Genomic DNA, 23,874 nt, shown 5'->3' with positions numbered 1-23,874 from the left:
TCTATGCGTTGTTTGGCCGGTAGGAGGGGGGAGATGAATTTCTGTGCTGGCGTATACAGTTGAAAACGGGAGCGTTTCATAGGAGGAAAATTGAGAGTCAGGGCAGCCATGCTTTACACTTCCTGCCTCTACATCCTCTTTTTCTTCCCAGTTTTGCAAGGCTGCCTTTGTACACAGACACCACAGTGCTCCATCCGGTTGTCCCCTCTGGTCCTCTCTTCATACACGCCTGTATGCAACAGAGTGGGTTGGAGCTGAGCAGCGAGAAACTTGGTTTTAGAAATACTGTGTTACTAATCTTATAAATAAGAGAGGGTTTTCTTGAAAAAAAGGCTAAGCTAAGAGGTATGAAATACTTCAGAATAGATTGTTTTGTTTCCTGTTGGAAGTTTTTGGTTTTTAGTGGTTTTTTGGTGACTTATTTATTTATTTATTTTGGCTGTCTGGAACTCGCTCTGTATACGAGGCTGGCCTCAAATACCCAGAGATCTGCCTGTTTCTGTCTCCGAAGTGCTGGGATTAAAGGTGTGCACCACCCCTGCCTGGCTCCTGTGGAAGCTAAGGAAAGTGTTCTGATGCTGCTCTTCCTGGCAGCTGGTGCTGGCAGCTGATAGACTCTGGAGGTGACAAATCGGGAGGGCGGATCCCGTGGCATTGTGACCTGATGTGAGGAAGCACAGGAAAGCAGCAGAGTGGGTCCAGCATAATTTCTAGAACATATACTCTGAGACTCGGATCTTATCAGTGATGAAAGCCGCTTGTCACAGTGTTCTGAATCTGATATTGAAATATTTCTATCGTATTTTTCCCCTTTATATGTGCATGCTAAAGCTCCATTGTATCCTTGTGTCTGAAATCACGATGAAGAAAACGTACTCCCTAGTCACGGTGCAGCCGTGAAAGAGGACATGACTGGTGTGAGTGGTAGCAAGCATTTCAAAGCCTGCCGACCACTTCCACAAGGCCGCACCTTGTCAGAGTTGACTGAATAAGTGAGAGAGAGATTGCTCCCGACTTTTTCTGGGGAAGAGTGATAAGAAAGCAGTATGCTTGAAACTGTATGCTGAAACAGGTTGTGTTCTCCTGTAGGCATTACATTACACCGGGAGAGCACACCCCGTGAATCCTGTTTCTCTCATTTTGGATTTATTTACTTTTGTTTTATATGGATGAGTGTTTTACATGTATGTATATATGTACATTACATGCATGCCTGGTGCCTGTAGAGGCCAGAAAAAAGTATCTGATCCCCCAGGAACTGGAGTTACAGAAGGTTGTAGGTGCTTGGAACTGAACCTGGGTCCACTGGAGGAGTAGCAAATTCTCTTAACCACTAAGACATCTCTTCAGCTAATCCATGAATTTTCTAATTACAAACTGAATTGTATTGTATGTAATTTTTGTGACCCTTCCCCCCAAATAGAATTACTTATTTGCTTGGAAGTGTCACCAACAAGCACAACTGCAGCTGCATATTTTAGAAAACGGTGTTCTTCCAGATGTGATGTTATTGCTTTTTTTAAGTCTATAGTTCCTCTCCCTTATAGGGAGGGAGAGCACACATGCGAGAGCCCCCAAGAGAGGAACTTCAATGAATAAGGGAAGCATATTTGTTTTAGCATTGGTGTGAGTGTGCTTCTGTGCATGCCTGTGTGTATATGTGCTTGTTTTCGTTTTCCCCATAGGTGAGGGGATGTGCTTCTGGGGACACCCTGAGAGTGAAAGAATGAGCACTAATGGGGAGCACGCATGCTATCAGAGTTGGGCAGGCGGAGACTTGCAGGAGGGAGGGCCGTTGAGGAGGCTGGGAACTTGTGGAGACTAGTAAAAGTGTGGGCTTCTTTACAGGGGGAATGCAGTGAATACAGTTAGCTTTGTCTGAGGGTCCAGCCATATTTACGATCACATTCCTTATGGATAGATGAATTTCTTTAGAAGCATCACCTCCAGCATTGCAGATTGATTCTCTAAACCAATAACTCTACTGTATCTTTTAATTTCTATATAATATAAACTATGTGTATCTAATATAAATTGTATATATAAAAATTCTGTGACTAATTATGAAGCATTCTTCTAGGTGAAATCCCTAAGTTATTTGAAATATTTCCATCAGTCCCTCGTATGTCAGTTGCCTAGTTGCGTAGTGTGTATGTTTGCAGCAGGCTTCACACGCATCTTGCGAGGTGGCAGGTGAGAGGCCAGAGCTGCACCGTGCCATTTTGTGTTTTGTTTTATTTATACACAAGGGATTTTCCTCAGGAAGGTACACTGTCTTGATAGAGAAGATGCTTATATGAACAAGTTGCTCAGTAACAGTATGGCTCAATGGGGAGAAGCCACGCAATGATGCCACTCCCGTTGCGTAAGTGCGAGGCTATAGTAAGACTGAAGAAAGCTTGTGTAACTCAGCGAGCAAGCAGTCAGCACCATGAGGCTGTCTGTCTCTGAGCTGAATTAGGTTTTAAAAAATTGAGGAAAGTGAATTTTATTTGAAGTTAATACATCATTGTAAAGCCATTTAGTATTAAACATGGAAGGTCCGTGTGGAGTCTAGCAGGCAGGCAGGCAGGTATCGTCAGTGTCCGCAACTGCTCCTACACAGATCCATCTCTTCGGCATCACAGAGACCGGACCTTCAGATTTGATTTAAGCATCAGTGCCCCTTGTCTTCCTCTACCCTTTTTTTGTTTGTTTTTGTTTTTGTTTTTAGACCAGCTCTTGCGGCATAGCCTAGACTGATCTTGAACTCATGTTCCTTCTGCTTCAGTTCCCCAGCAGTGTGCTGGGGTTGCAGGTGTGAGACCACAGTGCCTGGTCTTGTTAAATTTCAGTTCTTTAAGTTAGAGGAAGATAAATTACAGTTGTTAGACACATCAGAAGGATAATGCCTTAACTTGGAAGTGTTTCCCTAAACACCAGTTAAATCTAAAGCCTATGTATTCATTTGAGACAAAGTCTCACATAGCTCAGGATGGTCTAGAACTCTCTCCAGCTAAAGATGACCTTGATTTTCTGATCTGCCTCTACCTCCTGAATGCTGGGGTCATAGGTGTTTGCCACCACACCCAGTATGGAGACTGGACCCAGGGCTTCATGCACGTCAGGCACCTACCGTACCAACTGAGCTACAGCCCCAGTCACTGGGATCTATCGAAATGAACATCTGTAACACAGTTAAAGAGAGAGAGGAAGTTGAAAAATAACTCTTCGCTCCTGCCATTATATTTCCAGTCCAGCAAAGAAGGGATAGACAGTGGGCCAGACAGGCCCTGAGGCCTCCATTGTACAATATTTGCTTCCCAAGTTGTTCAGAAAGAAGATTTACTTGGGTTTATGTTTCTGGCCCAGGGTTAGGAAGTGGGTGGTGTGTATCTACTTGTGATCTTCTTGTTGACAGAGTTCTAAGACAGCACAGGGGAGAATGCATATGTGTATAAATGAACTATGTCCTCTGAAATTTCTTTTTAAAGATTTGTTTTATTGTTAAGGATGCAGAAAGTTTGGATCTTTCAGAAAAGAACAAACTAAACACGCAGCAAACGCTTCTTTTAACTAGCAGCATGACAGGACCTAGACTCACCCTGGAGACAGCTGCATCTGGGCACATCTGGGAGGGATTTTCTAGTCTAGGTTGATTGGGGTGGGCAGATCCTCTCTGGATGGGCAGTGCCCTTCCGTGGGCCAGTCTGCATACAGCGGAGAAGGCTGAGCTTAGCAAGCACTCATTGCCCTCTGCGCTTTAGTGTGCGCCACATCTTCCCTGCTGTGGTGGACTTCCTCACCGGTACCAGTCAGAATAAACCCCCGATGGTTTCTAAGTTGCCATAGTCAGGCATTTGGTCACAATAACAAGAAAAATTACACACAGCTTGATGGAAAGGCTGTGATGTGAGAAAGTAGGGTCTCATTGTCACTGTTCTGTTGTTGTGAGGAGACACCATGACCACAGCAACTCTTATAAAAGAAAACATTTAATTGGGACTGACTTATGATTTCAGAGGTTTAGTCCATGGTCTTCACAGTGGGAAGCATGGCAGTACACAGGCAGACATGGTGCTGGAGAAGGAGCTAAGAGTTCTACATCCCGATCTAAAGGCAGCAGGAAAAGCAAGACACTGGGCCTGGCTTGAGCATCTGAAACCCAAAGCCAACCCTTAGTGACACACATCCTCCAACAAGGCCACACCCACTCCAACAAAGTCACACCTCCTAATCCCTGTTAAGTAGCACCATTCCCTAATGACCGAACATTCAAATATATGAGCCTATGGGGGCCATTCCTTTTCAAACCACCACATATGGTAAGAGTATATGGTAGAGCATTACTTGAAGTGTTTAATTTTCCTGGCTAGTTTGTTTGGCCAACTTGACACAAGCAAGAAGAAAGAGGGAATCACAATGAAGGGTTTGCACAGAATGATTGGCCTATGGCCATATCTGTAGGAAATTGTCTTTATTTTTCATTGATGTGGGAGAGCCCAGTTGTGCTGGCTAGTTTTGTGTCAGGTTGACAGAAGCTAGAGTAACCTAAAAGGAAGAAATCTCAATTGAGAAAATGCCTCCATAAGATCCAGCTGTAGGACGTTTTAAAATTAGTGATTGATGGGGAGGGTCCAGCCTATTGCGGTGGTGCCATTACTGGACTGCTGGTCTTGGGTTCTCTGAGAAAGTAGGCTGAGCTAGCCATAAGGAGCAAGGCAGTAAACAGTCCCTGCCATGGCCTCTGCATCAGCTTCCTGCCTCCAGGCTCCTGTCCTGCTTGAGGTCCTGCCCCCACTGCTTTTGATGATGAACTGTTGTTATGTGGGACTGCGAGTGAAATAAAAACCCTTTCCTCTCCGACTTTCTTTTGTCCATGATGTTTCATCACAGCCATAGTTATCCTCACTAAGACGCCAGCCTTCTGGGGGCAGTGCCACCCCTGGGCAGGTGGTCTCAGGTTTCATCGTGAAAGCTGGCTGATGGTGAGTGAGCCAGGGTGAGTGAGCTAGTAATCAGGGTTCCTGTGTGGTCTCCGTGTCAGTTCCTGCCTGAGTGCAGGATTTCCCCTGTAACAGACTTACCTGGAAGTGTAGGCTAAGATGAACCCTTTCCTCCTCAAGTTGCTTTTGTTCCCAACAGCAGAAAGCAAACTAGAGTGACCATCTGCAGCAAGTCCATATCTTGGTCTGTGTCCTCATGACTGCACCTGGCTTAGGAGATTCTCTGCAGTGCCGCCTTCCCCAACAGAGTTCTTTCTATGTGTAGGAGAAAGAATCTCCAGAGGACTTGTGTTTAGCATGTTGCCTTAGTTCGGGTTTCTGTGACAAAGGCCCTGACAAAGAGCATCTCGGGAGGAGAGGTTTTATTTCACCTCATACGTTTGTAGTTCATTGTCTAGGGAACTTAGGCCAGGAACTTGAAGGCAGGAGCTAATGCAGAGGTGTGGAGGGATGCTTCTTACTGGCTTGCTTTTCATAGTTTGCTCAGCCTGCTTTTTTTATAGAACCCAGGGCCACCAGCCCAAGGGTGGAACCATCACAGTGACCTGAGTCCTCCCCATTAGTCAGCAATCAAGAAAATGTACCACAGGCTTGCCTGCAGGCCAGTCTGTGGGGACGTTCTCTCAGTTGAGGTTCATCTTCTAAAATGACTCCAGATTGTGTCAGGTTGACATAAAACTATCCAGGACAGTTGACCCTTTGTCAACTTAATGCACAAACACATCACTTCAGCTGTAACTTTTCCTATTGGCACCAAGATATCATTACTATCAATATCACAATATAAAGCATATTACAAACTTTAAGTGTCTCAAAATCTTCAAACGTTCAAACCTTAAAAATTCAGCATCTTTAAAATATCCAAAATCAACCAGGCATAGTGGCAAATGTCTTTAATCTTAGTACTCAGATGTCAGAGGCAGGCAGATCTCTGTAAGTTTAAGGCCAGCCAGGCCTGTACAGAGAGACCCTGTCTCCAAAAACAAAATATTCAAAGTCTTTCTATGGTGCGGGAGAATTATCTGTATTCTGTCAATCATGTATTTTAATAGAACGCTGATTGGCCAGGCAGGAAGTATAGGTGGGAAAACCAGACAGGAAGTAGAGGTGATGCAATGAGAACAGGAGAATTCTGGGAAGCAGGAAGCTTCCTCCGCCATTCCTGCCCAGATCACCGAAGAGGCAACATGTGAGCTGCCACGCTGAGAAAGGTACTGAGCCATGTGGCTAACATAGATAACGATAATGGATTAATATAACTTACAAGGACTAATAAGAAGCCTGACCAAATGGGCCAATCAGTTTATAATCTTATGGAGTCCTGTGTATGATTTTTCTTTGGGGTTTGCCGGATGTGGGGTACTGGGCGGGACAGAAACCCCAGCAAGCCAGCCCCTTGTGTTACATTTCTAAAATACCAAAGTGTCTATAAAAGCTCAAATTCTGTCAAACGTGGGCTCCTGTAAAATAAAAAAATAAGTTCAATATTTTCCTTACTCCACGAGGAAAGAGTCAGGGCACAGTCAAAATCAGATCAAAGAAAAATCGAAGTCGCTCCCACACTGTGAAGTTCAGTATCAGGGTTCTGGGACTTACAATCTTGTAGGCTCCAATGAACTTGCCACAGCACATGTCGGGAGTCTCCTAGACTGAGACCAGCTCTATGCCACAGTGGCTGCTGTCCTTGGTGATCATCCAATAGCATTGTGTAATTTCTGTCATTGTACCCTTCTCCTGTCTCCTCTCCATGGACACAGTGCATCGTGGGTGCTTCCATTATGAAGGGGGAGTTAAGGGGGCTGTCGAGGTACCAAGTGTTGCGATGTTAAAACCTGCCTCAGCTCTTTGTGAATTGATCTGTGAGGTTTTTCCCTCTCACCCTTTCCCATTTCTCCCACATCTTTTCCCAGTTTTGCCCCTAGTTACCAGTGCTTCCAGTTAGTTTACCTGTTGTCCTGCTCTCAAAACAGAATATGGAACACAACTAAAGTTACAAAATATTTTACAAAGAAATGCACATCTGCTAAAAAAAAAAAAAAATGAGCCCAGAGTTTCATCCACGCGTGCTGTGTGCTCCCTGGCACCAAGCTCCGCTGCCAGCCCTTCCACCCACCTGCCTTGGCTCTTGGGATGTCAGGTGGTTTGGTTGTAGGATGTTGTCACCCTAGAGTTCTCAGTGTTCTCTAATCCCGTCTGTATATCTCTGCTATTCCTGATATGTATTCAACACTCCAAACTTCAGTATGGAAACCTTTGAAAGAACTGAAGAACCAACGGTATTAGGTGATTTCTGGGAACGGACTGATGGAAATTGGATGAACAAGTATTCTTTAATCCCCACTACTACTTTTGACTGTTTTATTAATACAGAATCCCTGTGCTTTTCAGAGTAACTCAGGTAAATTCTCAGTAGCCATGGTGTGGAGCTAGCCTGTGCTGGCTTCGTCTGGGCGAGCACTGCGGTTCCCGTGTGGACAGTAGCCCAGCTCCTGTGCTCAGCACTGCAGTTCCCGTGTGGACAGTAGCCCGGCTCCTGTGCTCTGTAGGTCTGCGCTGTGCACTAATGCTCTCTCCATGTTCACTCCTTAGTTGTGGCACATTTTGAGGGGTTTCTTCCGCTCTAGCTGCAGTCAGTGCCCTTCATCTGTGCTCACCATGGCCTGTACTTCCCTGTAGCTTTGATAAACTGTGATGTGGACGTTCTCATGGGTGGAGGAATTGTCTGTCTACCAAAGAGAGTGGCACAAACAGCCTGGATAGGTCATTACAGCCACAGATATTCCTCATTCCATTCTGAGGAATAGAGAGTAGCATTGTGCTCTTGCTTGAAATTCATATCATACCCTTTCTTGTCCACAGCATAAACAAGTGTAAAAATTACTATGAAGTTCTGGGAGTTACAAAAGATGCTGGTGATGAAGATTTGAAAAAAGCTTATAGGAAGCTTGCTTTGAAGTTTCATCCTGACAAAAACCACGCCCCTGGAGCCACGGATGCTTTTAAAAGTAAAGTAACTTATAAAACTTCAATAAGGTCTTTTTTAGAATGCACTTTACAGTGTTTCAGAATGTGAGATTCTGCTTTCTTCTGGTGCATCTAGAAACCAGTTTACAAACTGTCGAAAATGCCTTTGAAACTGGCTTTCACTACTCAGCCAAGCAAATGCAGTGTGGCTGGTCTTCACAATCCCAAGTAACTTTCCTAGGTAGCATGAATGTCTTCTAGGTTTGTTTGAGGAGTGATGGTTTGCATTCCCTTCCAGCATTGACATCTTGTGCCAAGTCAGCTGAAAGGGACATTTTTAATGAGTTTTTCCTGGACACGGTCTAGAATGATGATTTCCTAAATAGTCTATTCTAGGGATGTTGGTCGTGTTCTTATCTTTCTATGACACCTGGTCAGGTTTGATGATGCAAGAGTTCAAACCCAAGGCCTTGTACATGTTAGGCATGCATTCGGCTGCTGAGCTGCATTTCTATCCCTGGGGTTTATGAGCCCAGGTCTTGCTATGCAACTCAGGCTGGCCTTGTATTAACAGTCTTCCTGCTTTGCCTCTGAGTGCTGAGGTGCCAGGCATGGACCGCCAGGCTCAGCACAGTTCTTCCTTCTGTGTGCCTGTCTAGTGATAGGATTCCTTTTGCTTCTTCAGCATTGATTTCTTATCTCCTGTCTGTGTTTTCTATTTTACTTTAAGTTTTAGTGAGTTTGGTATTATATTAAATATGCACGAATATTGGGTAACTGACTTCATAATTTCCTCTTTCGTGTGTTGTAATGAGAGACACGACTATCTCTTGTCTGCATTACCCTTCCTTCCCCATGTTTGCACATGCTTCCTTTAACTTCTTCTGTCCAGGGAAGCACTCTCTGGCTTCTCTCTGCAAGATAGAGTTGCTGGCAGCAGGACTGACCCCTGTGCTTTGGGCTTATTATTAAGTAAAAGATCAATAGCAATGATTTCATGTTTTGTTACTGTTTCATTGTAGCAATTAATGTATTATACACGTGAAATGTAATTTTGTGATTGTTGATTCTTGTGAATTTGATATTCATAGAGTCAGTGTTTGGTGTTTTCAGTAGCACACTGGGGTCTTAGAGTGGAACAAAGGAGGTACTTTTATTTTAAATGTTTCAAAAAAGACTTGATTGGTCCTTCAAAATAATACCATTAAAATGGTTTATAGTCTAAGCATTGTGGAAAATGCCTATAACCCAAGCTTTCAGGAGGCAGAGGCAGGAGGATCACACATTTGAGGCCAGCCTGGTCTACATAGCAAGTTCCAGGCCAGCAGGGCTATATACTAGAAAATTGTTTTTGTTTTCTTCTGGCTGGAGAGAGAGGTGGGTAGGGAGGGAGGAGGATATTGTTTATAGAACAGTCTTATTTGTTGAAGGAAGTTGCCAAGGAAAGTACATTTGGGAATTAATAATATATTCCAGTGAAAGCCCTGCCAAAGCTGTGCTTGTGAAAAAGCGAAGTGGCATTTCCTCAAGTTCACAGTGGTGTATCTGGAGTATAGGAAACCTGGGTGAGCGAGATGGCTCAGCAGCTAAAGGCGTTTGCCACCAAGCCTGGCGTCCTGAGTTTGAGTCTGGGACTCAAAGTGAACTAATTCCCACAGGTCAGCCTATGACCCGCATACATGTGTGTGTATGTGTGTGAACACGTGCAAGGGACACACACACACACACACACACACTCACTCACAAATAAATAAAAAGTTAAAAAGAAATTATAGAAAACATTTTAACAGTTCAACATTATGGGTTAAAACGGTTTAATTTAAACCTTTTCCTGTTGTCTCATAAGCCCACCAGGCTCTGGTGGCTAGTTCCAACCCCATGGTCACACAAGTGCCCCAGGTTAAACTCAGTGGGTTACACACAAGAATTAGTATAGGCTTTATAGAGGAGGAGCACAGGAGATGCTGGGGAGTGTCAGCGCTCAGAATGGATCCTATGCGTGCATCAAAGTGTCAGGACAAATTTAATATAATTGAAGCAAATCTTTTGTTTCAAAATGCTTAGAAATATTTGTGTGATCCAAATGTCTGTGATCGCCTGGTGCTGTCAATAATTCTTCCTGGACTGGAGAGGTGGTGCTGTTGTTAAAAGCACGTGATGCTCTTCCAGAAGACCCAGGTTGAAGGACTATCTGTAACCCAGCTCTAGGGGATCTGACGCCCTCTTATGGTCCCCATAGGCACTGCACCCATGTGGTACAAGCATCCAAGCAAAGTACTCATTCACATAAAAGTAAACAGTAGTAATTCTTCGTAATGTTAAGAATGTTAGGATTGACACCAGGTATGGTTGTGAACACCTGTAAGCCAAGCATGCGAGTTGTACAGCAGGAACAGGAATTCAAGGTCTCCTTGGCTACTAGTGAGTTCAAGATCAGTCCGAGCTACTTGAGAAACTACTCCGAAAATAATGAACAAGCCAGGCAGTGGTAGCTCACACCTTTATTGCAGCACTCAAGAGGCAGAGGCAGGCAGATCTCTGTGAGTTTAAGGCCAGCCTGGTCTACAGAGACAGCCAGGACTACATAGTGAAATCTTGTCTCGAAAAAAGAAAAATAGGGAGCTGGAGAGATGGCTCAGAGGTTAAAAGTGCCGACTGTTCTTCCAGAGGTCCTGAGTTCAATTCCCAGGAACCACCACCAACTACACAGTGGCTCGCAATCTTCTATTCTTCTACAATATCCAGGTTTAAGTCCTAGAACCTGTGTGATGGTTCATAGCCCATATGATGGCTATAACATCAGTCTTATGGTACCTGATGTCCTCTTCTGACCTCTCTAGGCACAAGGTACAGTTACATGCTTGCAAAACACTTATACTCATAAAATAAAAGGAACTTTAAAACAGAAGATCGTTAGGCTGTCTGTAGAATGCCTAGTGTGCACAGGGTGTTTGGTTTCTAGTCACACACACACAAACACTCAAAACCCCCAAAGAATGCTAACCTGGTTTCTCCCACTTGTGCATCAAGGTCATGTAAGCGTTACTGGCCTTATAAAAATACTAAGAATATAGGTGCTTGTATTGCAATAGTTGCTGTTGTCCTTTTGAAGCAGCAGACAGCATAAGTGTCCCAGACAAAGCCAGCCATACACTCAGTGGGGTCTCACAAAGATGGTTTTCAGTTGGACCGTGGTGGTGCACACCTTTAATCCCAGCACTCAGGAGACAGAGGCAGAGGCAGAGGCAGATGGATCTCTGTGAGTTCGAGGCCAGCCTGGTCTATAAGAGCTAGTTCCAGGGCAGGCTCCAAAACTACAGAGAAACCCTGTCTTAAAAAATAAATAAATAAAAGCAAACAAACCAAAAAAGATAGTTTTAAAGGTTGGGTGTTACATATTCATGGTTTAATGCTCTACTTTGTAAAGGAGGAATAATATTTATTGATCAACATGGTAAGAGATGATCTCTAGGAAGAGGCTCACACAGCCAGTATAAGGGTGGTCATCTATATATAAGAATGCTAATTTATTAGTCCCAAAGGGATCAGAATTGGGACTTCAGGAGCCAGTTTTCACCCAGTAGAAACTGTATAGACACTTCAAGCTGTAGCCCACACATTTTCAATGACCAAATGTAGTTCACTGTCTTGTAGCCTGTTCTGTCAGACAGACATGGCAGGCTCATTTGTGATGCACTTCCTAAATGTCTGATTGCATTCTTAGCCAGTCTTCCATTTGGATATAAAGCCGTTTCTCCCTAAGCAGAGGCAATGTTTTGGTATTATCTTCTTTTTTTAAAAAAAAATTATATTTATTTGGGCTGGAGAGATGGCTCAGCAGTTGAAAGCACTGACTGTTCTTCCAGAGATCTTGAGTTCAATTCCCAACAACCACACGGTGGCTTACAACCATCTGTAATAAGATTTGGTGCCCTCTTCTGACCTGCAGAACACTGTGTGTGTGTGTGTGTGTGTGTGTGTGTGTGTATGTGTATATACACATGTATATATATAAATGAGTTAATTTTTTAAAATTATATTTATTTATTTATGTGTGTGTGCTTGCACACACATGCCTGCATGCATGTTCAGGTCTGCACAACTGATAGGTGGAATCAGTTTGCAGCAGTGGATCTCTCCTTCCACTATGTGAGTCCTGGGGATTGCGGCAGGTACCTTACCTGCTGAGCCTCCTTCCACTGTGTGAGTCCCAGGGATTGTGGCGGGTGCCTCACCTGCTGAGCCTCCTTCCACTATGTGAGTCCTGGGGATTGTGGCGGGTGCCTCACCTGCTGAGCCTCCTTCCACTGTGTGAGTCCTGGGGATTGTGGCGGGTGCCTTACCTGCTGAGCCTCCTTCCACTGTGTGAGTCCTGGGGATTGTGGCGGGTGCCTTACCTGCTGAGCCTCCTTCCACTGTGTGAGTCCTGGGGATTGTGGCGGGTGCCTTACCTGCTGAGCCATCTCACTAGCCTCCACTCTTTCTTTTATGTTGTAAGGAGAGAGCTGCTTGTTTGTCTCGGTCGCCCAGAACTGAAATAATCACACAGAAACAGTATTAATTAAATCATTGCTTGGCACATTGGCTCTAGCTTCTTCTTGGTTAACTCTTATATTAATTTGACACATTTCTATTAATCTGTATATCGCCACATAGCTGTGGCTTACCAGAAAAGTTCGGCATGTCTGACTCTGGCAGCTCCATGGTTTGGCTTCTGTCTCCGACTCCACTTCCTTTCTCCTAGCATTCCATTTAGCTTTCCCTGCCTACCTAAGTTCTGCCTTGCTATAGGTCCAAAGCAGTTTCTTTATTCATTAACCAATAAAAGCAACACATAGATACCACTTTTATATGAAAACTAAAGTCAAGTTTGATCACACTGAAACATTATTTTATAGAAAGTGGAAATCATTTGCATATTATTTTCTTCATGAATAGAAAAATAAACATGATTAGATTAGGGACTTAAGTTAAACACTACATTTGTGTTTTTGTAAGGCAGACAATTCTCCCAAGGACAGCAGACTAAATGTGGCTGTTTTGTCTTTCCATGAAGCTTGTCCAGTTTACTAAAGCAGAGAAATATTCACTATGACTTTTAAAACATACCTAAATATACTTTACAAATTATTCTAGTGGCTTCGATTCCCTCTGTTCTCTCTGATATAAATACCATTAAAGCATACTTGTGTTTGAATTGGGTGTAACTCAGTGGTGCTTGCCTCTCATTCACAAGGCTTTAGTTCATTATCCACTATCTAACAAAACACCACTACCAAACAAGCAAAACATGACAAAACAAAAACCCCACCAAGCTAGTACAGATCATCCTCAAAGACCGGGGTATGTCAGAGATATTTGAGTACACTATTACACCATCATATAATGTAATGAGTGTCATAGCAGAGGGCATTAGCCGTTTGTTTCATAAATAGTTATGGATCATGTGCTGTGGCTGGTAGTTTAATATTAACGTTGTAGACTCAAGAGCAAGTCTCTCAGAACAAAGGCGTTAATTCTACCTCTGGGACTTTTCCTTATCTTAAGTGAGGGGTTTGAGATCCCTTCATCCTCACAGAATTTGTAACTCATAGAAGGGAGCTGTGCCTCACACAGAAACATTTGCAGTGTAGTGAAGTCTACGATCTGGCAAACATTTTGCAGGTTTTTTTTTGTTTTCATATAATATTCATTAAAATTCCCATGAGGCCATACGTACTTCATGACACACGTCTATAATATCAACACCTGGGTGATAGAGGCCGGAAGATCAGAAGTTCAAGGCCACCCTCAGATACATACAGGCCACCTTAGGTCACATGAGGCCTGTCCTAACCACATCTTCCCCAACAAAGTATCATGGGGCTAGTGCCACCCTTGTTTCATAATGAGAAAATGGAGACTCAGAAAGATTTTCTAACTTACTCCATTTCTCCAAGGAGACTCCCTGTAACGAAATACCTGAACAGAAAAGGACAGCTGAGGAAAAGTCAGAAAGACAAGTAATGGTGGGCCTGGTTATGAAAACTGTGATTACAGGTGCTCGAGGGATGAAGGCAGGCGGTCACAAGTTCAAGGCTTACTTAGACTGCAGAATGCAGCATATGTTCAAGGAGGCTTAGGTAACTTATTGAGAGTCCCCACCCCTTTGTATTTTTAAAGAGCTGAGTCTATAGCTAAGTGTTCTGTACCTATCTAGCATTTTTGAATACTCTATCCTCAGCAGCATAAAAGAGAAAAGATGAAAAATGAAGTAACATTAGAACAAGAGTTGTTGGAGAATCATTCATATCGTAGGTGAGAACTTTTTTTGTGAGATGTTTGATTTTTTTTTATGGTTAGAGAAGGGGGCGGGATAAAGGCTTGGACGTGAGAGTGAGGCAGAGTAGTTTAAACTCCAGTGGCCTTTTGGATAGGATAGTCAACTTTGACCTTATTCTCCATACCAGGTAGATGGAAAGCTTACACGTTATCCAGTGAACAGGTCAGGTGGACCCTGGAAGACCAACAGGTGGTGAGAAGATCTGTAAACTCAGGACTCAGGAGCAGTGTGGCAGGGGACACTTGAGAGTCTGGTAGATCTGTCCTTACACCTTCCAGATTAGGTGATGGGGGACTTGGCAGCCCCAGAGCACTGAGAAATATGGGAGAAAAAAAACCAGTAATGACTATTCCATTGTGCTCAAATACTACAGAAGAAACTGGCCCCTCAGTGGCCCACACTGGACCACACACCTTTCTCTGGAACTGAACCCAGATCCTCTGTAAGAGCAAGTGCTCGTCACTGCTGGACCATCTCTCCAACCTCAGGAGAAGCTGCACAGTCCTTTACCCCTACCATCTTCCACAGTGTCCGTGGAGTGCTGTGGGGCTGCACCCTGGCCTCCCTAGAGATGAACAGCCGCTCTCCTCCCCACTGGGGTGGCGAATTAGTTACTTTCACACCAGCTTGACCAAATACTTGAGACAATAGCTTAAGGGGAGGTGAGATTTGTTTGGGTATGTGATTTGAGAAAGTGTCTGTCTGTCATGAAGGGAAAGCATGACTTGGCAGGCTAAGACTGTTCACGTAATGGTGGATAGAAAGCACAGGGAAGAGATGCAGGAAGGAAGCCAGGATAAGATGTAGCTCCAAGGGCATAACTCACATGGCATTCCTCCCCCAGCTGGGCCCCCTTCTACCCTCAGCGCCTACTAATGTCAGCACGTGACTCCATCAGAGGCTAATCCACGCATTCAGTCAGAGCCCGCATGTAATTGTGGAAAGCCATCAGATACTGGTCACCAATCTCCTAGGCGATTTTCAGTGTAATCATGCTAGCAGCTTGGATTTACCATCCCAAGGGGGATTAGAGATGGCATGGTAACCACCATCCAGAAGTGACAAGGGTATAGCTTCATGGTGTCAATAAGACCACATGGAGAGCAGCAATAAGGCACCCTTCTCTTCCTAGCCAGGAGACAACTATATCTTATTACGAATCTGGAAACCCCATCTATGTCTTCCCAGTGTTAGTGAGGTGTCATCAGAGTCTGAGGGGAAAGGAAATGTGCTCCTGCCTGAAAGTGGTGAGGCAGTGTCCCCTACACCATTGGAATGGCACAGGGGAAGAAGCTGAAGCACAGTGTTTAAGACGCAGAGCCTCGCAGTAGACAAAATAACAGAATTGTATCTGAAAATCTCTTATCATCCCAAGAACCAGGACCTCACCTGGAATTGTGGAACTCTGTTAGACACCCACATGGAAGGACAGAAAAGCCAGAACTGTGTAGAAAGATGTTACTGTAGCAATGATACAGCTGTTCCGAAGAACCAAAGTAAGTGAGCTAAAAGCAAACAAGATCAGAAAAGAAATACAGAAGCTGACCAAAGTGGAAATTTATTATCAGAAGTAAAGATCTGAAACACCTGCTAATGAGTGAATGAAAGAAAAGGCAGAATGAGTAAAGAACGGACGAACTAGAAAACAGGAAAGTAGCCACTGCCCGTTGGACAACCAGGAACTAACAGAGCTGAAGAAGCAGCCTAGTAGAGCCTGAAGCTGTAACAGAAGATCTAATGCTCAGGTCTGGGGACTCTGAGACCGGGAAGGGAGACAGAGCGTGAAGTGCTAACAATGAAAGTTTGGAGACTTCTCAAACTTGGCCAAAACAAAGTTTTTATATGTGAGAAACTGAATGAGCCCTAAGCAGTTAAAGCAGAAGAAATCTTCAGCAGAGACATCTCCCATCTGGAAGTTAAAGATGTAAACAGAGTTGTCCTCTGACTTCCACATGTACCTCTCTCTCTCTCCTCCCTCCTTCCCTTCCTCTCTCTCTCTCTCTTTCTCTCTCTCTCTCTCTCTCTCTCACACACACACACACACACACACACACACACACGAATTACATTAAAAGAATTTAAGACATGAAAGTAGAAATGGGGCCAGTTGCAAAGAAAAAAGATTAGTAGGAGTAACTGGGGACAAGGGGAAGTGGGAGGGGACAAGAGGAAGTGGGAGGGGACAAGAGGGAGTGGGTGGGGACAAGAGGGAGTAGGAGGGGACAAAAGGGAGTGGGTGGGGACAAGAGGGAGTAGGAGGGGACAAAAGGGAGTGGGTGGGGACAAGAGGGAGTAGGAGGGGACAAAAGGGAGTGGGTGGGGACAAGAGGGAGTGGGAGGGGACAAGAGGGAGTGGGAGGGGACAAGAGGGAGTGGGAGGGGACAAGAGGGAGTGGGAGGGGACAAGAGGGAGTAGGAGGGGACAAGAGGGAGTGGGAGGGGGCAAGAGGGAGTGGGAGGGGACAAGAGGGAGTGGGTGGGGACAAGAGGGAGTGGGTGGGGACAAGAGGGAGTGGGTGGGGACAAGAGGGAGTGGGTGGGGACAAGGAGTAGGAGGGGACAAAAGGGAGTGGGTGGGGACAAGGGGGAGTAGGAGGGGACAAGAGGGAGTGGGTGGGACAAGAGGGAGTGGGTGGGGACAAGGAGTAGGAGGGGACAAAATGGAGTGGGTGGGGACAAGGGGGAGTAGGAGGGGACAAGGGGGAATGAGAGGCTAATGGGGACGAATATGATCAAAATACATTATGTATGCACATATGAAAATATCACAGTGAAACCCATTATTATGTATAATTAATGTCTGCTAATAAAAGCTTTAAAAATTATCATTAAAAACGATGCAGAAGGGGCTGAGGAGGTGACTCAATAAAGTGCCCTGGGTTAGATCCCGGGAACTCATGGTAAGAAAAGCATGGCTGACAGCACACACTCAGCATCCCTGCAGGATCTGGGCTCGCTGGTGTTGATTGAGTCCAGCTTACTTGGGGAGCTCAAGTCAATGAGACGATCTCAGAACCTAAGGTAGGTTGTAGCTGAGGAAGCAACGCCCGAAGGTTATTCTCTGGCCTTTACACAAATGCGAACACAAATATTTGCATATACACAGATACATCCATACATGAACATGCACACACATGTCACACAACAACTCATACACACACACACACACACACACGAGAAGACATTTTACTGGAGATAATTTGCCCATGGCAAAGGAGCCCATGAAAAGACTTCCGCATCATTAGCCACTAGAGAAATGCAGAGTGAAACCAAGATATCAGATAGTGCTCTGCACCTATCATCATGGTTGACATAGAAAAAATGGTTAAAGGCTTTGGGTGCATGGGATGGATTATTCATGTATTGTTGAAGAGAAGTAAAATGAGAATCATTTTGCAGAACAGCTTTGGAAGTTGATCAAAAAACTAATTCTGAGCTACCGTACAATTGAGCAATGCACTCCTGGCAGTTATCCCAGAGAAATGAACATTTTCATTTATACATAAACCTGGGGTAAAGGCATATAGCAGCCTTATTATAATAGCCCCAAACTAGAAAGAGCCCAGCTGTCATGGAGAGGATGAGCAGTTAACCCAACAGTGCTGTGTCCTTACCATAGAGTACTATGTAGTAATAAAAACCAACACCCTTCTGCCATGCGACTAGCTGGGTCTGTCTGGCTACTGTGCTCATTGAAATGAGTCAGTTCCAAAGAGTTTCATTTATATGAAGTAATCCTATTTTTATACTGTGTTATTTATACAACATATATATATATATGTATATGTGTGTATATATATATTATATATATATATTTGTGTGTATGAGAGAGAGAGAGTTAGAATGAGTGAGTCTCAATATGTAACCCAGGTTTACTTTGAACTCAGGGTTCTCTGTCTCTGCTTCTCATGCATCCCCGACTCTGCGTCTGGTCTTCAACATCCTAGAAATGGTAAAGATAGAGAAATGACTAATAGTTCATTAGTTGTCAGGGATTAAGGAGCAGCAGGATGGAGCAGGAATTGAATGTGGTTATAAAAGAGGACCCCTCAGTGCCAGTGAGTTCAGCTAGTATAAAAGTGCTCGCCATGCAAACCCAGTAACCTGAGTCCCACTCCCAGAACCACAGAAAGGTGGTCAGAAAAAACTGGCTTGATCAGGGTGTAGCCATGGCCTGCGTGACCACAGCACACACCTGCACACACACAAAGTGAGGAATTAGAGTACTTGAAAGAATGTTCTATGTTCTGTTGACATAATTAGTACTTAGTCAGTACTCCATTTATGATATTTTGCTGTAATTGATATTATCACTAGGAGAAATTAGGAAAAGGGTGTAGAGTATCTCTATTGCGTATTTTAAAATTGTGCATGCATCTATAATTATCACAAAGAAAAAATTTTGAACACCAAAATAAGATTTGTATTTATTTCTCTAAATAACTAGGAGCTGCAAGCATTCCTGAATTTTGCACATGCACTAAATGGTTGAATAGTTCAAGGCTAGCCTGGGCCATGTAGTGAGACCCAACTACAAAACCAAAACACAACAGCAACAACACATAAAACTTTGCGCTGGACCTTTGAGCACTGCAGCACAGCGTAGACAGTCCCTACTCTCACGTGGGGTTTTCTGTCTTATGGAAAATAAGTTGTTTAGAAATAAAATAGGTGGTAGTGTGCAAAAAGAAAAAGATTTCCAGCAGAAATGTCTTGGGTTATGTATTGGATATGTATTCATATTGTGCTGAGCATTTGACCTCAGACAACTCACTCACCAAGTAAGCTTTGGATCTTATTGCGAAGGAGAAACTATTAACCAGCGAAGGGCGGAAATGGTAGGGTTCTTCAGATGTGCTGGATCATTGGGAGTGGTCTTGTTTGTCGGGGTGGCCTTGAACTTTAAATCCTCCTGCCTTGGCTTCCCAAGTGCTGGGATTAAAAGTGTGACCTCCATCCATACTGTGTAGTTTGAACAATCTTGAATGGCTCACTCTGAGAACACAAAGTGGGGGACTGTGTTTTAGAGGCCATGGTGCTATGTTGCAGGGGAGAGATGGCAATTCCTTTGTTTCAAGGGAGTGGGAAGATTTGACTATTACAGAAAGCTATATTGAGATAACATGATGCTGCAAAAATATACATATAATATTTAAAAGAAATTGTTACCATTTTGTAATTTTTCTCAGTTGGTTTCAAGTAATATTTAAGTTGATGCTTCTGTATGTGAGACAATCTACAGACTGAAGATGTTACTTTCCAATGCTGCTGCGTGTTGCTTTTTTAGAGATTGGAAATGCTTATGCGGTTTTAAGCAATCCAGAGAAACGAAAACAGTATGACCTCACAGGCAGCGAAGACCAAGCTTGTAATCACCAAAACAATGGCAGGTTCAATTTCCACCGAGGCTGTGAAGCCGACATAACTCCGGAGGACCTGTTCAATATCTTTTTTGGAGGTGGATTTCCTTCAGGTACTCTGAGCTTATTTTGTTTCCTCAGCTAGACTTCGTAAAGATTTCCAGTGTTCTCATCTGGGCTTCGTTCTGTTTTAAGACAGAGTTTCACTCGAGTCTGGAGCTCACTATGTAACCTGGGGGTAATCTCTAACTTACTGCAGCCCTCCTGTCTCAGTCTCCCAGGTGGTGGAGTTACCGACTAGAGCACAAGGTTCTCGCCTGTGTTTCCCACAGGCTTTCCACCAAAGGAGGGAAACATCAAGGGTTACCATGGTTACAGGCCCTGTCTTTAATTAAAAGGTTGAAGGATGTAGATGACTTGTCTTAGAGGAAGCTGAAGGAGAAGAGTGTAGGCCAGAGACCGTGTGTCATAGAGGTTACAATAGGGGAAGCAGCTGGTGCCCGGGTGGAGTGGTCGGCATTAGTGCCCTAGACTCTTAATGCCAATGTATGTAAAGGTCCTCATCTGTATTTTCACTGAAGTAGTAGACAGTCTGATTGATACATAAACTTTTTAGATAGCTTTTTATTGTGGTAGAGTAGGAGCAACCACTTAAACGAGGCTGACAGGAAGTGTCGCTTCCCACTGTATGAGACGATCTAACAGTGCTGGCATAAACAGTGTAAACTCTTATTTTCACTTACTGTGAACTGTTTATGTGGAAATGAATTTAAAAATAATTTTGTTAAGCTCTAGGCTTGTTTATGGCCGAGTAAAATGTCCCATTCAACATGAGAATCTGACTTAGTATCCTAGAGAAAGAGAGTTGTCATTGGTGGGACATTTTTGCAAAGCATCCCTGAGTTGTAAAAATAGAAGTGAATGATCAAAACTCTAACCGTGTTTTGACAAATTGAAGTTTATTACCTCCAAGGAAAGTTACTAAAACTAGGAATTTTGACTTAAAATATGTTGGCAATAGTCAGAAATCTTGGAAACAAAACTTTTTTCTTAATAGTTAATTTGAAGCTCTCAGTTATAACATGGTTTACTCTGTCAATAGTAGCCATTTCTGGCCCTTCACTCCATTTGAAAACAACTAAATATGTCCATCTGTGATTCACTTATAGTTTAATATATTAGCATTTTAAAAAATCAATTGTAATGCTCTCTTTGAATTTCTAGATGTATGTGATATACTTAAGTGCAGAAATCAGAATTTTCAGAATAAAGACCTAAGGTTTGTAGGAACAACCACCAATGATGGCCCTTCATGTGTAGAGCATTGTTAAGGAACTTTCACCCACATTTTCACACAGAAGTTTAGAAAACTGGGTACGGTAACTCATATCTGATTTGGAAGGTGGAGGCAAGATCAGACAGTAAACATTCATTGTTGAAAACAAACATCCAGTAATTTAGTTACTTTCAAGAAGGGTGGGCATGATGGCATGTACTTCTTTGTCTCATCAAGGCAAACGGGATTCACTAATTTAACCTCGTCTTTAATTTTCTAGGTAGTGTACACTCATTTTCAAATGGCCGGGCTGCTTACAGCCACCAACATCAACACCGACACAGTGGCCACGAAAGAGAAGAAGAAAGAGCAGATGTATGTTTATAATGTGATTATAAATCTCAAAATGACAAATTCTAGTTCAGTAAAGCAATTAGAATTGACTAAAAATAGGGCAAGTTGTTTTAGGAAATAATGAGTTTTCTCTTAGCAAGTGTTCAAAGGAGACTCAGACGTCCTATGAGAATAATTGAGACACAGGAGTAGAGGTCAGGGTAGGGTGGTGGCAGTGTGGGCCTTTTGATTTGGTATTGCATAATTCTGATAAAGGTATGTTTGTGCGTTCTGAAGGTGGCTTCTTTCTCTTGATCTGGAAAGATTTAAAAATGATGCTGAAACCCTTGGGTAGGGAATCTTTGCCTTTGCTTGGTTCTAATGCAGGCATATCTGATTGCCTATGTTAATGAACTAACGGTGTAGAAAGCTGCATGGAAAGGACACTGGACGAGACAGGAAGGGGCCTGCGCCCAGCTCCTGCAAACCCGGGTGACTCGACTCGGTATGCATAGCAGGAGGAGGCTTCCTTATCTCTCAAAGGAGGCTGGATTAGTTTTCAACCCTGGGGAGTTTGTATTTTAGAGATTATAACAGAATGTTGAGATTATTCAGCAGGTTTGAAAGCACTGCCCTAGATGGCCACAGATGTCCTTTGTACCTGTCAGAATGTGTGGCAACCACTGGATTGCTGGGTAGTCATTACACTGCTGTTCTCTGCTCTTTTTATAGGGAGGGTTCTCTGTGTTTATCCAACTGATGCCCATTATTGTGCTGATCCTAGTGTCCTTGTTAAGCCAGTTGATGGTCTCCAATCCTCCTTATTCCTTATATCCCAGATCGTAAGTAGCCAAGTGAAATTTTACAAAATTTAATTGTTGCTGTTTTATTTCTTCTCTTGAAGGGTCCTTTGATGTTTTTAAGTGCTAACTCTTTTACAAGAAAATCTCTAATTCAAAAAATAGTGATACATTTATATGATTGTTTCTGTTGTACACTTGTCCCACTTGGGTCAGGACAAAAGAGCTATGTTTGAATTTGAACTAAATGTAGCAGTTAATACATTGACATGAAAGGCAGAAAGGGGAAGGAGAAAATTGGTCTTAGGCTTGTGCCCTTAAGTGGGAAATGACATAATTGATGGGAAGACAAAGAAATCTTAACCAAAAAGTGTGTATTCTGTGCAAAGTGGTTTGGAGCAGTTTTCAGGAATGTAACCAATATTGATGTTAACTTTAAACTGCTTTTATTTTTGCTTCTTGATTTGCATATTAGGATATAGTCTTAATTAAAAGAAGAATGATCCTATTTCTCTTTTGCAGTGGATCAGGACAAACTATTAAAATGCAGACAGAAAACTTGGGTGTTGTTTATTACGTCAGTAAGGACTTTAAAAGCGAATACAAAGGAGCACTATTACAAAAGGTGGAAAAGAGCGTGGAGGAAGATTATGTGACGAATATTCGAAATAACTGTTGGAAAGAAAGACAGCAGAGTAAGTCTGTCGAATATTTTTTAGAGTCTTTGGAATGATTGTTGTAGATTATGCTACTTAAGGAGGGAAATTACCTGGTTTATAATTGGAATCCAGTACATGAATGAGTTCAGTCAGCCCTCTATGTTTGATGCGTCCTTCATCCATGGATTCATTCAATCAAAACTGTGCAGAAAAAGAGCAGTTGTGTCTGTCCTGAACATGTGCCAATGGTTTTTGTTGTCATTGTTCTCTAAGCCATCCGCTGTAACAACTCTCTGCATGACATCTCCAACATATCAGGCAGCGTTAGTGAGATGGAGGCAGCATGCACAGGAGGGTATGTGTAGGACATGCAAACACAGATGATTTGTGTAAGAGACCTACATATCCTTGTGTCTTAGCATCTGGAGACCCTGGAAGCAACCTAACATGTCTATTGACTGTAGTGATTTACATGGCAAAACATAATAATTGGCACAGTATAATAACTTACTAAGTGGTTCTTGTCTCACTGTGTTTAATGAGCATTTTTGTTGAATAGATAGCTTCTTCCAGCCACACATTATCTAGAAGATCAAATTGCTTCTTGCTAAACAAGTTACCTTATCATCATAACATATTATCCAGTAAGCATTCAGAATAGCTTGTGAATAGCGGCTTGTGCCAGTGTTGAGTGTTATTTATTTTTGTTAGCATGTGTATTAAGGTTTCTATTGCTGTGAAGAGACACCATGACCACAGCAACTCTTTTTTTTTTCTCCTGAGGCAGGTTTTCTCTGTGTAACAATCTTGACTGTCCTGGGACTCGCTTTGTAGACCAGGCTGGCCTCGAACTCACTGAGATCTGTCTGCCTCTGCCTCCCAAGTGCTGGGATTAGAGGCGAGTGCCACTATCTCCTGACTCCAGCAACTCTTATAAAGAAAAACATTTATCTGGGCATGGCTTACAGGTTCAGAGACTTAAGTCTGTTCTCATCATGGAAGCATGGTAGCATGCAGACAGACATGGTGCTAGAGCGGTAGCTGAGAGTTCTACATCCAGATTGGCAGGCAGTAGGATGAGTGACCCTGTGCCTGACTGAGCACTTGAAACCTCAAAACCCATCTCCAGTGACACACTTTCTCCAACAAGGTCACTTCCTCCAAAAAGTCCATAC

The 23,874-nt window shown here is 43.3% G+C and overlaps 1 protein-coding gene across 2 annotated transcripts in view; it reads left to right on the top strand.

Moving 5' to 3' along the window:
• Dnajb14 (DnaJ heat shock protein family (Hsp40) member B14) overlaps positions 1-23,874 on the top strand; it is a 49,491-nt gene that overhangs the window by 14,472 nt on the left and 11,145 nt on the right. For both annotated transcript variants that reach the window (XM_085677659.2, XM_085677660.2), the window contains 5 exons: positions 7,845-7,990; positions 19,559-19,744; positions 21,188-21,282; positions 21,973-22,082; positions 22,563-22,735. In XM_085677659.2, coding sequence (XP_085533785.1) covers positions 7,845-7,990; positions 19,559-19,744; positions 21,188-21,282; positions 21,973-22,082; positions 22,563-22,735 — 710 coding nt within the window. The remainder of the gene's footprint in view (positions 1-7,844; positions 7,991-19,558; positions 19,745-21,187; positions 21,283-21,972; positions 22,083-22,562; positions 22,736-23,874) is intronic.

This window comes from Myodes glareolus, chromosome 17 (genome assembly GCF_982192425.1).
Source record: "Myodes glareolus chromosome 17, mMyoGla1.1, whole genome shotgun sequence".
NCBI classification, from domain to species: domain Eukaryota; kingdom Metazoa; phylum Chordata; class Mammalia; order Rodentia; family Cricetidae; genus Myodes; species Myodes glareolus.
The sequence above is the reverse complement of the archived record's forward strand: the minus strand, read 5'-3'. Positions and strand labels throughout refer to the sequence as shown.